This window comes from Rhipicephalus sanguineus, chromosome 4, assembly GCF_013339695.2.
Source record: "Rhipicephalus sanguineus isolate Rsan-2018 chromosome 4, BIME_Rsan_1.4, whole genome shotgun sequence".
Lineage (NCBI taxonomy): Eukaryota > Metazoa > Arthropoda > Arachnida > Ixodida > Ixodidae > Rhipicephalus > Rhipicephalus sanguineus.
Window position 1 is genome coordinate 46,340,694 of NC_051179.1, and position 13,771 is coordinate 46,354,464.

General features: G+C 43.6%; 1 protein-coding gene across 2 annotated transcripts in view; it reads left to right on the top strand.

Moving 5' to 3' along the window:
* LOC119389891 (polyamine-transporting ATPase 13A3) overlaps positions 1-13,771 on the top strand; it is a 145,187-nt gene that overhangs the window by 108,477 nt on the left and 22,939 nt on the right. For both annotated transcript variants that reach the window (XM_037657310.2, XM_037657309.2), the window contains exons 14-24: positions 81-228; positions 1,177-1,311; positions 2,846-3,005; positions 3,762-4,001; positions 5,077-5,264; positions 5,912-6,007; positions 8,513-8,592; positions 9,258-9,300; positions 10,017-10,126; positions 12,836-13,005; positions 13,170-13,320. In XM_037657310.2, the coding sequence (XP_037513238.1) occupies positions 81-228; positions 1,177-1,311; positions 2,846-3,005; positions 3,762-4,001; positions 5,077-5,264; positions 5,912-6,007; positions 8,513-8,592; positions 9,258-9,300; positions 10,017-10,126; positions 12,836-13,005; positions 13,170-13,320 (1,521 nt within the window). The remainder of the gene's footprint in view (positions 1-80; positions 229-1,176; positions 1,312-2,845; positions 3,006-3,761; positions 4,002-5,076; positions 5,265-5,911; positions 6,008-8,512; positions 8,593-9,257; positions 9,301-10,016; positions 10,127-12,835; positions 13,006-13,169; positions 13,321-13,771) is intronic.

Below are 13,771 nucleotides of genomic sequence, written 5' to 3' on the forward strand. Positions count from 1 at the left end.
AAAGGGTGCCTTTTCTGTCCAGTGCTCTTTCTGTCCTCCTTCATTTTTTCCTCCATCGTGTTATTTCCTGTTGCTTTCAGATTCCAGGAACAGGTTCCCAACCCAAGCAAGCTTCCGTTGGACTCTTTACTGCTCCAAGGCATGGCCACCTGCCACTCCATCACGGTCATTGACCACCAGCTCTCGGGTGATCCACTTGATCTCAAGATGTTCGAGGCCACCAGCTGGGTGCGTGACCAACATTAGTATATTCACTTCCATACTACTTTGTTATGTCGAATTGTTTTACTTTATGTTGCTTGGTGGTGTCCTAGAGACTTATTTATTTATTTGTTTGTTTGTTTGTTTGTTAAAACAGAGGCAGCACAGATGCGAAGCATGACGGCGCTTGAAAAACGGCGTTTTTCTGCGAACTGCGAATACCAGTATACCTATCACTCTGAGAATACCATTGTTAGAATGGATATTGATTGATTGATTGATTGATTGATTGATTGATTGATTGATTGATTGATTGATTGATTGATTGATTGATTGAGTGAGTGAGTGAGTGAGTGAGTGAGTGAGTGAGTGAGTGAGTGAGTGAGTGAGTGAGTGAGTGAGTGAAGACAATAACCACAGTGCTGTTGGCTCAGCACTCTTTAATGTTTACTGCTCTTAACTGAAAAGCTTCTAAAGTGCTTCTTTTGGTCTTGTAGTAAATTATAACCAAACATTAAGTGTTCATTTATTGCATCATGTGCAAATCATTTTTTTAATTTATCCAAATCTATTATCATCTATGGTGTGTGATTATAGTACTGTAATCAAGAAAGGGCATGTTAGTAATTATCAGTGTCAAGACCTCAAGGAAAGCAATGTCTCAAGGAAACAATGTGTTTGAATTTTTGTTAGCTAAGACGAGAAAGGTTTTCAAGATGTGTAGGTAGGTTCACATTATCAGAAGCAACTGAGTATTAAGAGCTAATTTGACGAACCAGCACTGTGTACCGATTTTGGATTAATTGGTACTACATGACTTGGGAATCCTAAACAGCCATCACCAATCTGACAAGTAGTATTCTTCAACTTAAAGTAATTTCCATGTGACTGAATAAGTGGTGTTGGTACTGCATTTTTCTCATTTTTATTTGCTACAAACTGCACCAGAGCTGTCTGCATTGCTTTTAAATGCAGGTTTTGGAGGAGCCGGACATCGATGACAACTCAAAGTATGACATCATCGCACCGACAGTTGTGCGACCAGGACCTGCCAGCAGTTTAAAAACACCATCTGTGCCTTCTTTGAATGCCGCCGGAGACTTGTCTGAGGTTTGAACAAACTGCACACCGTTAATGCTTTGGCTTAGACATTTTATTTATGCTAAAAATCCTGGCAACTGTTACATGATAGTACCTATACCAGGTGTCTCAAACTCACCTCAGCTAGCAGGCCGCAGTCACGAAATTTAGTCCCACAGGGGTCGGGACAGTGAAGATGGTGGGGGCGGAGAGACTTTGAACAAAATATCACCTAACTTTGCCATTTGAAAGAATGCCTTTCTCATATCCCATATAGGGGTCATTTCTGAAGGGGATTCGACATCAGGTTTCAAAAAACATATTGATACCAATTTCCACAATGACTAAAATCTGGACGCCGATTCAGAAATACAGAGCTTTCGTTCTACTATGATGCTTCACCTCATAATGTCCTCATGGGGTGCCTCACAAGAAAAAAAAAAAAGCTTGAGACCAGTGCCGTCTCTGTAGCTTACCTGAACCAAGCGCTATTAATTGCAATAGGTGAGAAAATAATGTGAGTACTATTGAGCCAAGTCACGAAACTTTATTCCGTGTGAAGCCGCAGGCCGCTAGCGAAAGGCATGCAACCCGTGGGCCGCGTGTATGAGACCCCTGACCTATATAGTAGAACTCCTCAAATTCGTTTCTCACAGGATCAAGAAACCAAAAACAAAGAAACAAACAAAATGCAGTAAATGGGAAAAGCGTAACTCGAACATGCGGCTAAAATCTCTAAAAAGAGCTGCTAACAGCTCTACCTCAGTATTTATTCATCAGCTTATGGGTTAAAGAAGTTCGGGATGAAAATCTGGCATTTCGCGTCTCTACCAAAACCACTCTTTTCAAGCACTCAGATGGCATCGTGGCAGCACATTCAGCACAGTGGCAGTTCGCAACATATCGGGCAGGAACATTACGGAAACGACGTTTGAAAAGGGGATTCTAATACACGGGTGGTATTTGTCAATTCATTGTTGGGACGGTACCCCAAAAACGTGGCAGGAAAACATATGAGGGAAGAGCGTATAAGCAGGGTTCTTCTGTATTTTGCAGAACTTCTTGACTTCATAGTCCTCAGCTGAAAATTTTGAAATGCATTGGACTGGTCTAACTTCAGTATTAGTATATTGTTGCAAGTTCTGGAAACCGCATATTGTTTGGGGTCTGGCTTATTATTTCCATGTGGTTTGGATTTGTGGACTTGTTCTGGAAAGCAGTTACAGCACATACTACTTGTAACAGTGGCGTTGATGTCCTACAGTTTTCATGTAGTAGCTTATAGTACTGGCAAATTAAACCATCTGGTTTTGTTCAGAGTTTTTGGTTTTGAAGTTTGAAGCGTCATTCGAAACCATTCATGGCTCTGGGCATTAGTGTTGCTTTGTGGCAAATGAATTGTTTGTTCTGCAGATGCATTTATGAGACCAGTGACGATAACAAATAGTTACGTATAGCACTCCTCGTAGTAGTTCTGGACGTCAACATTGGCATGAAAATACATAAGTGCACTTTTGATGCTTAAGCTTGGTTTGCAAGGAGTCACTTGGTTCTTCTTTTCCAGGTGCCTTCGTCCTTCGAGGTCGGCATAGTGCGCGAGTTCCCCTTCTCCTCGGGCCTTCAGCGCATGAGTGTGGTCACCCGTGTGTTGGGGTCAACTCACTTTGACATATTCTGCAAGGGTGCCCCCGAGACCATCGCCTCTCTCTCCAAGTCCGAAACAGGTCGGTCATTTCACGTTTTGCCAAGGGCGCACATGTCTGACGGAATTTACATGAGGCTGCGGCCCGCAAATTTTTCATTAATAGGATTGATGTGTTCAGTTCAGTTGTCATAGAAGACTGGGCATATAGCTATAGCATACACAAACAACAAAAAAACACTTGGGAGAAAGTTTATTGGACTTCACATATTGTGTAAAAACATACATGAACGCATGTGTGTGCCCACCGAGTCTACTATGAGGTTTGTATGTGTTGTTGTGCGGATTAAGAGAAGAATAGACTGCACTGGGCTCGATGTACATCCCATATTCATAACAGTAAAAAAATGGTGACACAATACTCAATACATATGTAGACATGAATGATAGCTGATCACAATAGAAGCATTTAGAAGACTGAAAAAGTGATAGGTAGCTCATGGCACCGACCTGAATTTGGCTGCCAATTTCAATCAATTCTGGCACTTGCTTTTACACAAGCAAGGTCTTGCAGGTCACAGGCAAAAAAGTTTAAGGCAAAGGCAATTTGTGGACATGCAGTACTTTGTTAATGAGGTGGTGGAAGCAAAAATTACTAAGTTGGTGTGTAGACAGTTGTGGAATGCTTGATGGAGAGACGTTGCGGGATTTGCCCAAGCTTTGAGAATGTTGCAAGGAACATGCATTCTTATCTGTTTACTTGTCCTTTGTAAGGACCATGTTACGTTCACTGTATATTGTCATAGCATTGACGGCCTTTTCTCTATCACATTCACAGTGCCACCAGATTTCGTGGAGACGCTGACGTCTTACACCCAGCAAGGCCACCGAGTGCTGGCACTGGCACACCGGCCATTGACGTCGAGCTTCGCCAAGGTTCATCGGCTTCCGCGAGAAGAAGTTGAGAACAATCTCACCTTTGTCGGACTGCTGGTTATGGAGAACCGGCTCAAGCCAGAGACCACTTCTGTCATTCGCACGCTTCGAGCTGCCAACATTCGCACCATCATGGTCACAGGTGGGTGTCATTTCCCGAACTCGGCACTTTGTTAAAATTCACAACCTACTTCATCGAAGGAAGGTCAATTTCGTTATTCTTCTTTCTTTATGAAGGCTTCGGTTAGAATGAACTCTCTGTTATGATTCATTCTCTCAGGGATTCAACTGCATGGCAAATTTTGTTCACTTCTTTAGCGCAGTTTTGCAAATTTGAAGCTCATGCAAGACAGATGTTTTAATTCACATAACATTTGCTTAATGCAGGCGCTAAATGGAAATAAATTGGAATTGCTGCTTAAATGGAACAACTGTGTCTAGTTTGGTTGGTCTTGTACTTGACTGCTGCCCCCCTACACACGTTTACGTGTAGACAAAACACCTGTTGTATGGAACATATTTTCCTGGTACCTTCAGGTTCAATTTTACAGTATTCTACTGTACTTCTTGAGGACGTTCGTCCGTGATGGGGGAAGGTAGGTGGTGCCCTCTGGGAGTGGTGGTAGAGGATGCAGTTTGTAGTGTGTAGCAGTTGTGGGTACAAGCAGTTGTCATAAGTTTGTAGGCCCAACACTACACCCACCAACTTCACCGTGTGCCCTGTGGGCTATGCAATTGTCTTCGCTGACCGGTTATTTGTAAGTTAGTCTGATGGATTGCAGTAGACAAACGAAGGCATTTCTCTTCGCTAGTACTGGTCTCCAGAGCATGCACATCAAAGCGTCTCCATTTTTTTCTTGAGGCTCCGCTTTATACAGACTTGCAGACTCTTGACCGTTTTTAAAAATCTAACTTACTGAGAACGCACTGCATTTTGGTGAGTGTAGAAATCCTCCCACTCCCCATGCCTCCTCAAACACACACACGTGCGCGCACTGTTGTCTTTTGTTTATATTTTGTGAGCAGTGCCTGCTTCAGTTATTGATGACTATAGTGAGCACGAACTTTGTTCCTTTCTCTCTCATATTTGTGATCTTAATTATTCTTCTGTGCAACCTCTTTTTTTATTGTGTTGAGCACACAGTCCACAGCGTGCTTTTCTTCATTGTAACGATAACACAATGGTGCACTGTATCCTTGTCGTCCTCTGCCACCAGGTGACAACATGCTGACGGCGGTGAGCGTAGCACGCGACTGCGACATGATCGAACGGGGCCAGGAGGTGCAGATCCTCTCGTCGAGCACGGACACATCAGACATGGTGCCTGTCCTCAGCTGGCAGTCCTCGGAGGCACCGCCACCGCCCAACAAACCACATCGCAAGGGCAGTGATATCCTTCCCAACGTAAGCGGTGACGACAATTGCTCTATATGCACTCGTGTCGCCTCATGCATTGATTTTGCACCAACAACTGTCGACGCTTTTTTTTTCTATGGCTAAAATCTGTGTGGTGTCGTCAGAGGAACTGACGTAGATGACAAACCGAGGAGGAAACTTCGTATCGGGACGTAATTCAATCTTGAGTTCATTGTGTGCCTTTCAAGTTCTTAACCGCGAGGCTACACCCACATAAAGCCACATAGCGTGGTTATGTTCCAAAAACTTAAGTTTCGTGTACAAATACGCCAAATGTTAATTGAAGGCGGATGAAAAGACAACTCGCCGCAGACAGGAGGCAAACCTGCGTCAGAAAAGCCTGCTGTTCCTATTCAACTATTGTGACAGCCATCATCCAGTCCACTTTTTTCTGTATTTAAGTATAGGTTCATGATTAACATTGTAAATCTTATCCAGCCATGCTTGTGGCCAAAGTGGCAGCAATAATATAAATTTACAAGCTGAACAGACCAGCAATGACTTAAAGTGAAGATATAAATCGCCTGATGAAATGGTGAAAAAATATCTTTAAATAAAGATATAGTACTGCTTTCACTCCACGCAGCAGCTTTCTGACCTAAGCGGTCCTCTTTGTTGCATGTCGTGCACCTCAGGGCGTGACCTCCATCTCTATGGGCCATCCACTTGTTGCTGTGACGGGAAAGACCTTTGCTGTGCTGCGTGAACACTATCCAGACGTCCTGCAAAAGGTGAGGGTCCCTTGTTGCCTCTATTGTAGAGCTTTGTGAAGAGCAAAATTTTAGGTGCGAGGCGAATTCGAATAATTTTCGAATATTTCTCGAATATTTTTTTAATACCTTGAGGTTAAATTAGACAAAAGAATAGCGGAGGATTCCTAAGCATATTCTTACGAGAGAGGAGCATGAAAGCGTTTCTTTTTGCTAGGTCAGTGATGCACTGGAGGGGTGCTGCTAAGTAGTGTTCCCTAGATGTCTTATAAAGAACGAGAAAATGCAGAGGCCGAATTGTGTTTATTTACATGATTTGGTACAAGCAAAGTTGGGTCGGCGATGCTTTTACGCATTAGCGCCGGCGTCAATGCTGGTGGGAGAAGTCGCGTGTTTTCCACACACGGCTTTAGTGGACGCCGGACGAGTGCGCGCTTTTGCAAACCTGGCCAAGTAATGCTTTTGCGTTAAAATGTAGTGCAAAACATGGGCAAAAAAAAAAGAAATTCCCTTTGCACGGCAACCCGTACACCTGGCGACAGTGTGCTGTCCGCTGAAACTGTGCTGAAACTGAAACTGTGCTGCTAGCTGTCGCGTTGTGACGCGGGTGATGTAACATGCACTATTGCCACGAGCCTGGATAACTTGATATTTTGCCGTTTTCAGGTGATTCCTCCATTCAGAAACAAGCGTATAAAAAGTCAATGTTTGCAGTTCGTTTCGAGGCCTCCGATGGGCTGCGTCCGCCGTGTCGCTCCAGCACGCGTTGCCATTGGTCCGATCCTCGCTCCAGGAAAGTGTTGTCTGCTGCTTGCGTGTCACGAGGTCACAGCTGTCGAAAATCACGCTACTTAGTGACGCGTTCGCACTCGTTCTATGTTCACGGGTTGACAATCATTGAGAATATAATTACGCTTTAGTTTGGCAGCTGCAAGCAGAAGCTCAATCATCAGATTATGATAGCGCGATGCGCTTGTCGCAAACATCGGAGACGTGCGTCTCGCTGACTGGTCGGACCCGCAGTTAGAGCTTCTGCTTATCAGTACTTCGGACATTGTAACAACGACCATCGTGGGACAACTCTTTCTACTTGTGACCGAGCATGACGCAATTTGAGACATCGGGAACCACGGCCACGCACATTGCGAATGAGCTTACTGCTCGAAGTCGTGGCTAGGCCTAACTCCACTCACGGTGCCGATTGCGAGACGAATCTGAACTTTACGGGCAAGGACGTTGCGCCAGCGGACATGTGAAAGCGAAGAAGCGGCAATTCGCTTCGTCGCAAGCAACGAATCACATCGCCCGCTGGCTCCTCAGAACCGTGGATGGGTATTTTATGCATCAGCAGTGGAACTCCCGGCCAAGTTCGTTGTGCAGCGACCGCTCGGAGCAGTGGCTAGCAGTTTTGTGTGTCGGCGCCCCAAAACGCAAGACCGCAAGCATGCTGCAAACCGATCTTTCGTATTTCTATTTATTTTCCGTTATTATAAATCGTGATATTTATTTTCAGGAAGTTCGAATACTTCGTATAGTAAAATTTCAGTGCGAATCGAATCAAATAGCGAACACTATTAGAAAAATATTCAAAAGTTAGAATATTCATACACCCCTACTTTATTGTTTGTTGACTTCTTAGCTTGGTGTACTTAGCATTGTCTATGGAGACAGAGTTGCCTTAAAAGCATGAAGCACCGGTTTGTCATACTCCCTCCTTAAAACAGACTTGGTGCATTGAGCGAAAGCACCTAAATTACGTGCACAATGGCAATCTAAACCTGCACACGTGTCGGCAAAGTTGGTACACTTTACATCATTACACATGTAAAAAGATTAGCCTGCAAAGCAAGGAAAACATGAACGTATATTTGCTCATCTATAAAAATTTCTATCAAACTGAAAAGATAGATTTTCGTCCATGTGTGTAGTGCCCCTATCTACCTATCTCAGCCACACAGTGCCGTTCACTGTTCAGTGAGGAAACTGATATGCCCACATTACTCTGTTTATAGACTATCGAATAGCCACTGTACATTGGTGTACACTGCTACCGCCTAACAAGCTATATTAAGCATACCCCAGTGTCCCTAAGTTTAGCATTTCTCCATACTGAGTTTCCAACTCGATCAGTGCTTTGAAATGCTGAAGGTGTGCTCCATCTGCTAGCAAATGCACAAGGTACTGTTTTGTTCGTTTCATGCGACACGTTTCGTGCCCATGATAGCATGTTGAACTGACGTTCTTTCAAGGCAGTTAACCAGCATATGTCGTTAAATGCTGAAGGGTAACAATGGACTGCGTAAATGCACAGGGACAAATGACACAAGAACACAAAACGGACAAGGACCTTGCGCTTCGACCTTTGGACATTCGTCTTGTATTCTTGTGTTATTCGTCTAGTATGCCATACTAACTAACCCCAGTGGAAGCACTTTTGAACTTTATTTGATCGTTAAATGTTCATTAATACATATCTTTTATGATTATAATGCTTTCTGAAGGCAGTGCGCTTTTGAATATCTGCAGGTGGCTGTGTGTGGTGCCGTGTTTGCACGCATGGCTCCTGAACAAAAGCAGCAGCTGGTGGAACTACTTCAGGAAATGGGGTAGGTGGCTTAGCACATAAATTAAGAAGTACTTACGGACACCTGTTTGCATGTCTCTGTAAGCATGCTGCTAGCATTTAGCGTATGCTATCTTCATTTTCATGTACAGTGCCCAAACACTGAAGCACGAACAGCAACATACATCTCTAGCACAAAATTGCATGTAGGTACAGCATGGAGTAAATTCTGAAGTTTGAGTTAGGCCACTGTTACAAATGCATGCGAACCTAGATATGAAATACCAGTACTTCAGAGTAGTTTTGGAATTTTTCGCATTTCAGTTTTTAAAAATTTTGCATGTGTGCAATTTTCGATCTAAACTGTCACGCAATGGGTGTGTTTTTATGAGACAGTAATGGCATTCACTTGGTAACTTGATTGTTTCGTGTGAGAAGCTGTGGTCGCTGTGCACAAGTTATATAACAATGATGTAAGTAGGCATTAGCTAGGCATGTGGGCATGAATGTGTAAGAATGGAATATGCAGTTACAGTTTGTAGTGTTGTGCTTTCGCACCACATGGCATTCAGACATGTGACGCAGACCACGGGATACGCGACAGGTGGCACCACAGCACTCCTGTACATAAGCGATGTTCATTATGTTAAAGGTTGTTGTAGGTGAGAGCAAATTGCTTGAACATGTATGCATCTTTGCATATTTCAGATACTACGTTGGTATGTGTGGAGACGGTGCCAATGATTGCGGGGTAAGCAATTTTGCCACGTTTTCTGCAGTGGCTTTGCATACTAAGTGTTTAACGTTTATCTAGAGTCATTCGAACATAAGCACTTGTGGAAGTCCGCATATAGTATTGAACACTTTTTAGCGGGCAATAGGTGATGATGTATCATTGCAAAGTTGAACTCTGTAGCTTGCTGGTGGTGCTTTAACAAGATAAACACTTGGAGCATGCTAGAAGTTTGATGCAGAATTTCAAAACTGTTATGATTGAACAACACTGGCATTTCTCATCATGCCGTGGTTTAACCTACAGCATTAACCGTTATTGCAGAACTTGCTTTCTTGACAGTTTCAAGACCAGCCAGATTATCATACTGAAGCGCTAATTAGAAATTCTACTGATTTCTATCAAGATGGCCTTGCATGTCTGAAACACTGAAACACATGTTGGAAAAAAAATTTATTGCTATCCACTGTGAAGCTCCACCTTCGTGTCAATCTTAGCCATAGCAAAAGGACAGTGATACTTAATTCTCGAGTTTGAATTTCATTTACGGTGATAAGCCTCCCTTGCTGCAAGTTGCTGGTGTTCTTTCTGGTTGCTTGCATAAAATTAAACTGGGTGGCTGTAATACTGTTTTGCATTTTTGCTTACAGCAGACAGAAAGCTGTCCGAATAATTGACCAGCACATTTACGAAAGCATTTTTTTTTTCTTTCTCGATCATTGAACTCCTTGAAGGCCCTGAAGGCAGCACATGCTGGCATCTCTCTCTCGGACACGGAGGCGTCTGTGGCATCTCCTTTCACATCCAAGGTGGCCAACATCTCCTGCGTGCCCACGCTCATCAAGTGAGTGTCTGTCGCAGAACGCGAGACAACCTGACTGAATCAAAGCGAAATTCCGCTAGCCAAAGATTCAGTTTTGGCAACATTTCAAATTGTGCAGGACAAGTATGTACATACACTCTCTTGCAGTAAGCTATTCACTGTTAGTGCCTACCTATGGTATCTATGTCTGACATCTAAGAAATGGCAGGGATGGCACATGAGGGTTTTGGATTGGCAGGTTATGTCACTAAGCCACTATGCTTTCTCTCTCTCATTCTGCTATTTACTTGATGTCTATACTCAATAGCACTCCTTTTTTTTTAGGGGTGTGCGAATATTCGAAATTTCGAATATTTTTCTAACAGTGTTTGTTATTCGATTCGATTCGCACTGGAATTTTACTATTCGAACTATTCGAACTTCCCAAAAACAAATGCAGTCAACGTCCAATTGAAAGTGACCCCTTCAGATTTTTAATATGCTTCACCTCATTACACTCCGGTATTGCGGCAAAGCTGCCTTTCAAGCTCCGTTACTGTCGAACATTGCCAAGAGACACCCAACGTCCGATTGGAAGTGGTCCCTAGACTTTCAATATGCTTCACCTCATCACACCCCTGTATTGGGGCAAAGCTACCTTTCAAGCTCCGTTACCGTCCAACTTTGCCAAGAGACAGCCAACGTCCGATTGAAAGTGGTCCCTAGATTTTCAATATGCTTCACCTCATCACAGCTCCTTATTGCGGCGAAGCTGCCTTTCAAGCTCTGCTACGGTCGCAAATGTATTAACTCAAGAAAATGCTGGTTCCAGCATGGAGATGAAAGATGTGGCAGAGTTGGGGTCTCATTAATGCTGTTTTGGGCCTGAAATTTCAGCAGGAAGCCCGAAAAATCGGACACCGAAGTTTTTTAGCATCCAAAGTTTCAGATGTTCATATATATCAACGTCTATGAGGCAGATTTGGAACTCCGGACTTGAAGGGAGGGAGCACACCCTTGTCAGCCACATCAGTTGGGCTTCCACAGAAGTTGAAAGAGGAGGAGAGGCTGAGGAAATGGCATCTTTGCCTATCACGTATAAAGTGTTGTCGGCAACACTTTGGTTGCACCAAATCATGTACATAAATACAATTCGGCCTCTACATTGCCTCATTCTTGATAAGACAACTATGAAACACGACCCCGAAAGTGCTTCACCAACCTAGCGAAAAGAAACACTTTCATGTTGCTATCTCATAAGAATATGCTAGGGAATCCTCTCTAACTTTTTTTTCTGCAATTTCGCTTCGAAGTATTCGAAAAGTATTCTAGAAATATTCGAGAAATATTCGAAAAATATTCTATTCGATTCGCACTCACATTTTATTATTCGAATTCGCTTCGCACCCAAAATTTTGCTATTCGCACAGCTCTACTTTTTTTTTTTTTTCTCGCTTGTCCTGTTATTCATTTTAAGTGTTAGCAGACGGTGCCAAACTCACAATTATTTTGCACAGATTCACATGCAAATCGTATTTTGTACGAGTTTGTACGGTCTATTGTGTACTGTCAAACACCAATGTGTCGTAGACACCATTGTGCCGTAAACAACAGTGTACTGTAAACCGTACTGTAGACAACAGCACACTGTAAAGCCTATGTACTACAGTAAACACGAGTGTACCAATTTGTGCTATGTGTAAATGCTAGATATAAGCTTTCTTTCTGTTTTGGACTGTAGCAGTTCATACATGTAGGAGTCTCATGCTTTGGGGCTATTCAGTTCAACTGCCAGTGCACGCCTTGTGGTCCAGTGGCAAACACAGCGTCGGCCACTGAGCTCTTCGTGGAAGCGTCTGTGGGGAAAGTAATTTGGCATTGTTTGCGCAACTTTAATTTACAACAAATTTCAGCTCTGTACTCCGCATTTAGAATGGCATGTCAGCGCCTCCAGTCCTGAACAGTGTGCCTTCTTTGAATCTGTGCAGTCTTTCCACTTCATCTCAGCATCTAGCGCATGGTACAACATAAGGATGGCATGAAATGAAATGAAGACAGGTGCTGTTGTATTTCATGCTGCTCTTGTGTTGTGTTTAGGATAGGTAGTGACTGCAGATCCAAACCACGAGACTGAAGTAACTAAAAAATAAGGATGGGTGGAGCACGTTTGGCAGGCATCCATAGATCATGACTAGTAGTTTACCAGTATCCCAGACGAGAAAGGTATATAACAGCTGCCTCTTACCGGTACTTGCCTACGGAGCAGAAACCTGGAAACTGACGAAAAGGGTTCATCTTAAATTGAGGACGATGCAGCGAGCCATGCACGGAAAGTAAAATGATAGGTCTAATCTTAAGAGACAAGAAGAGAACAGTGTGCGTCAGGGAACAAACGGATGTTAAGGACATCTTAGTCAAAATCTCAAAAAGGAAATGGGCGTGGGCAGGCCATATAAGCATGTAGGCAAGATAACCGCTGGTCATTAAGAGTAACAGATTGGATTCCAAGAGAATGCAAGGGGGAGGCAGGAAGTAAGGTGGGCAGATGAGATTAAGATCTTTGTGGGGATAGCGTAGCTGCAGCAAGCACAGGACGGGGTTATTTGTGGAAACATGGGTGAGGCCTTTGCCGGCAGTGGGCATGGTCAGGCAGATGATGATGATGTGTTGTGTTGTGTGCTACATGCTGAAATGCAATACCAAAGTCCCCGAGCATATGTCATTTCAAGTTATCTTTCCATCTGTTTCCAGGGAAGGCCGTGCAGCGCTGGTGACGTCCTTTGGCATCCTCAAGTACATGGCGTGCTACAGCATGACGCAGTTCACCTCGGTGCTCATTCTCTACTCTCTCTACTCCAACCTCACTGACCTCGAGTTCCTCTACATCGACCTCTTCCTCATCACCCTCTTCGCCGCCCTGTGTGAGTTAGGGCCACGATTTTTCAGTGGTTCAATATTTGTAACTTGCCAGGAAGTTGTTATAATATTCTATTTTTTGAAGGTGCCTTTTGGTTGTTGGTGTATTCGCAATGGCTTGACCAAATCAGAGGCCTATGACACACAGGGAAACGCTCGTCTTTTGCAGTTGGCCGTACGGAACCAAGCCCGACGCTGGATAAGCGGCCACCCCCATCGAGCCTGATGGGAGTCACACCACTGACGTCCATCCTTAGTCAGATTATACTAGTCATTGCTGCACAGGTTTTTGGCATCATGGCTCTTTGGAAGCAACACTGGTAGGTGCACTCATTTCAAGGCTATTGTCTGCTATTCATGATATGTATTAAATCTTTGTGCATGCCTACAGTAGAATAGCGTTATACAGATATTGCTTGAGTGGAATTGCTGCTTAAATGCATATTTTGTTTCTTTACGTAAAACTGCAGCTTCGGTATTCTTTCCACTTAAGCCCAAGGTTACGAGTATGATTCTAGGCCGAAGCCGCCAAGTTTCGATGAAAGACAAAAGCACAAAATGCCCATACAAAAAGAGTTCACTGCAGTGCCCCTCATAATTATCTTTGAAGTATGTTTGGGAAATGTAATGTAACTGAGCAGAAATGCTGCTGCTATGTCAATCGCTGCTTCACAGACACATGAACACACCTCAACAGACTCACATCAGACTCACACTAACAAGACGAAAACGCTCAGATACTGCATGCCATTTTGTTACCACATGCTTCGG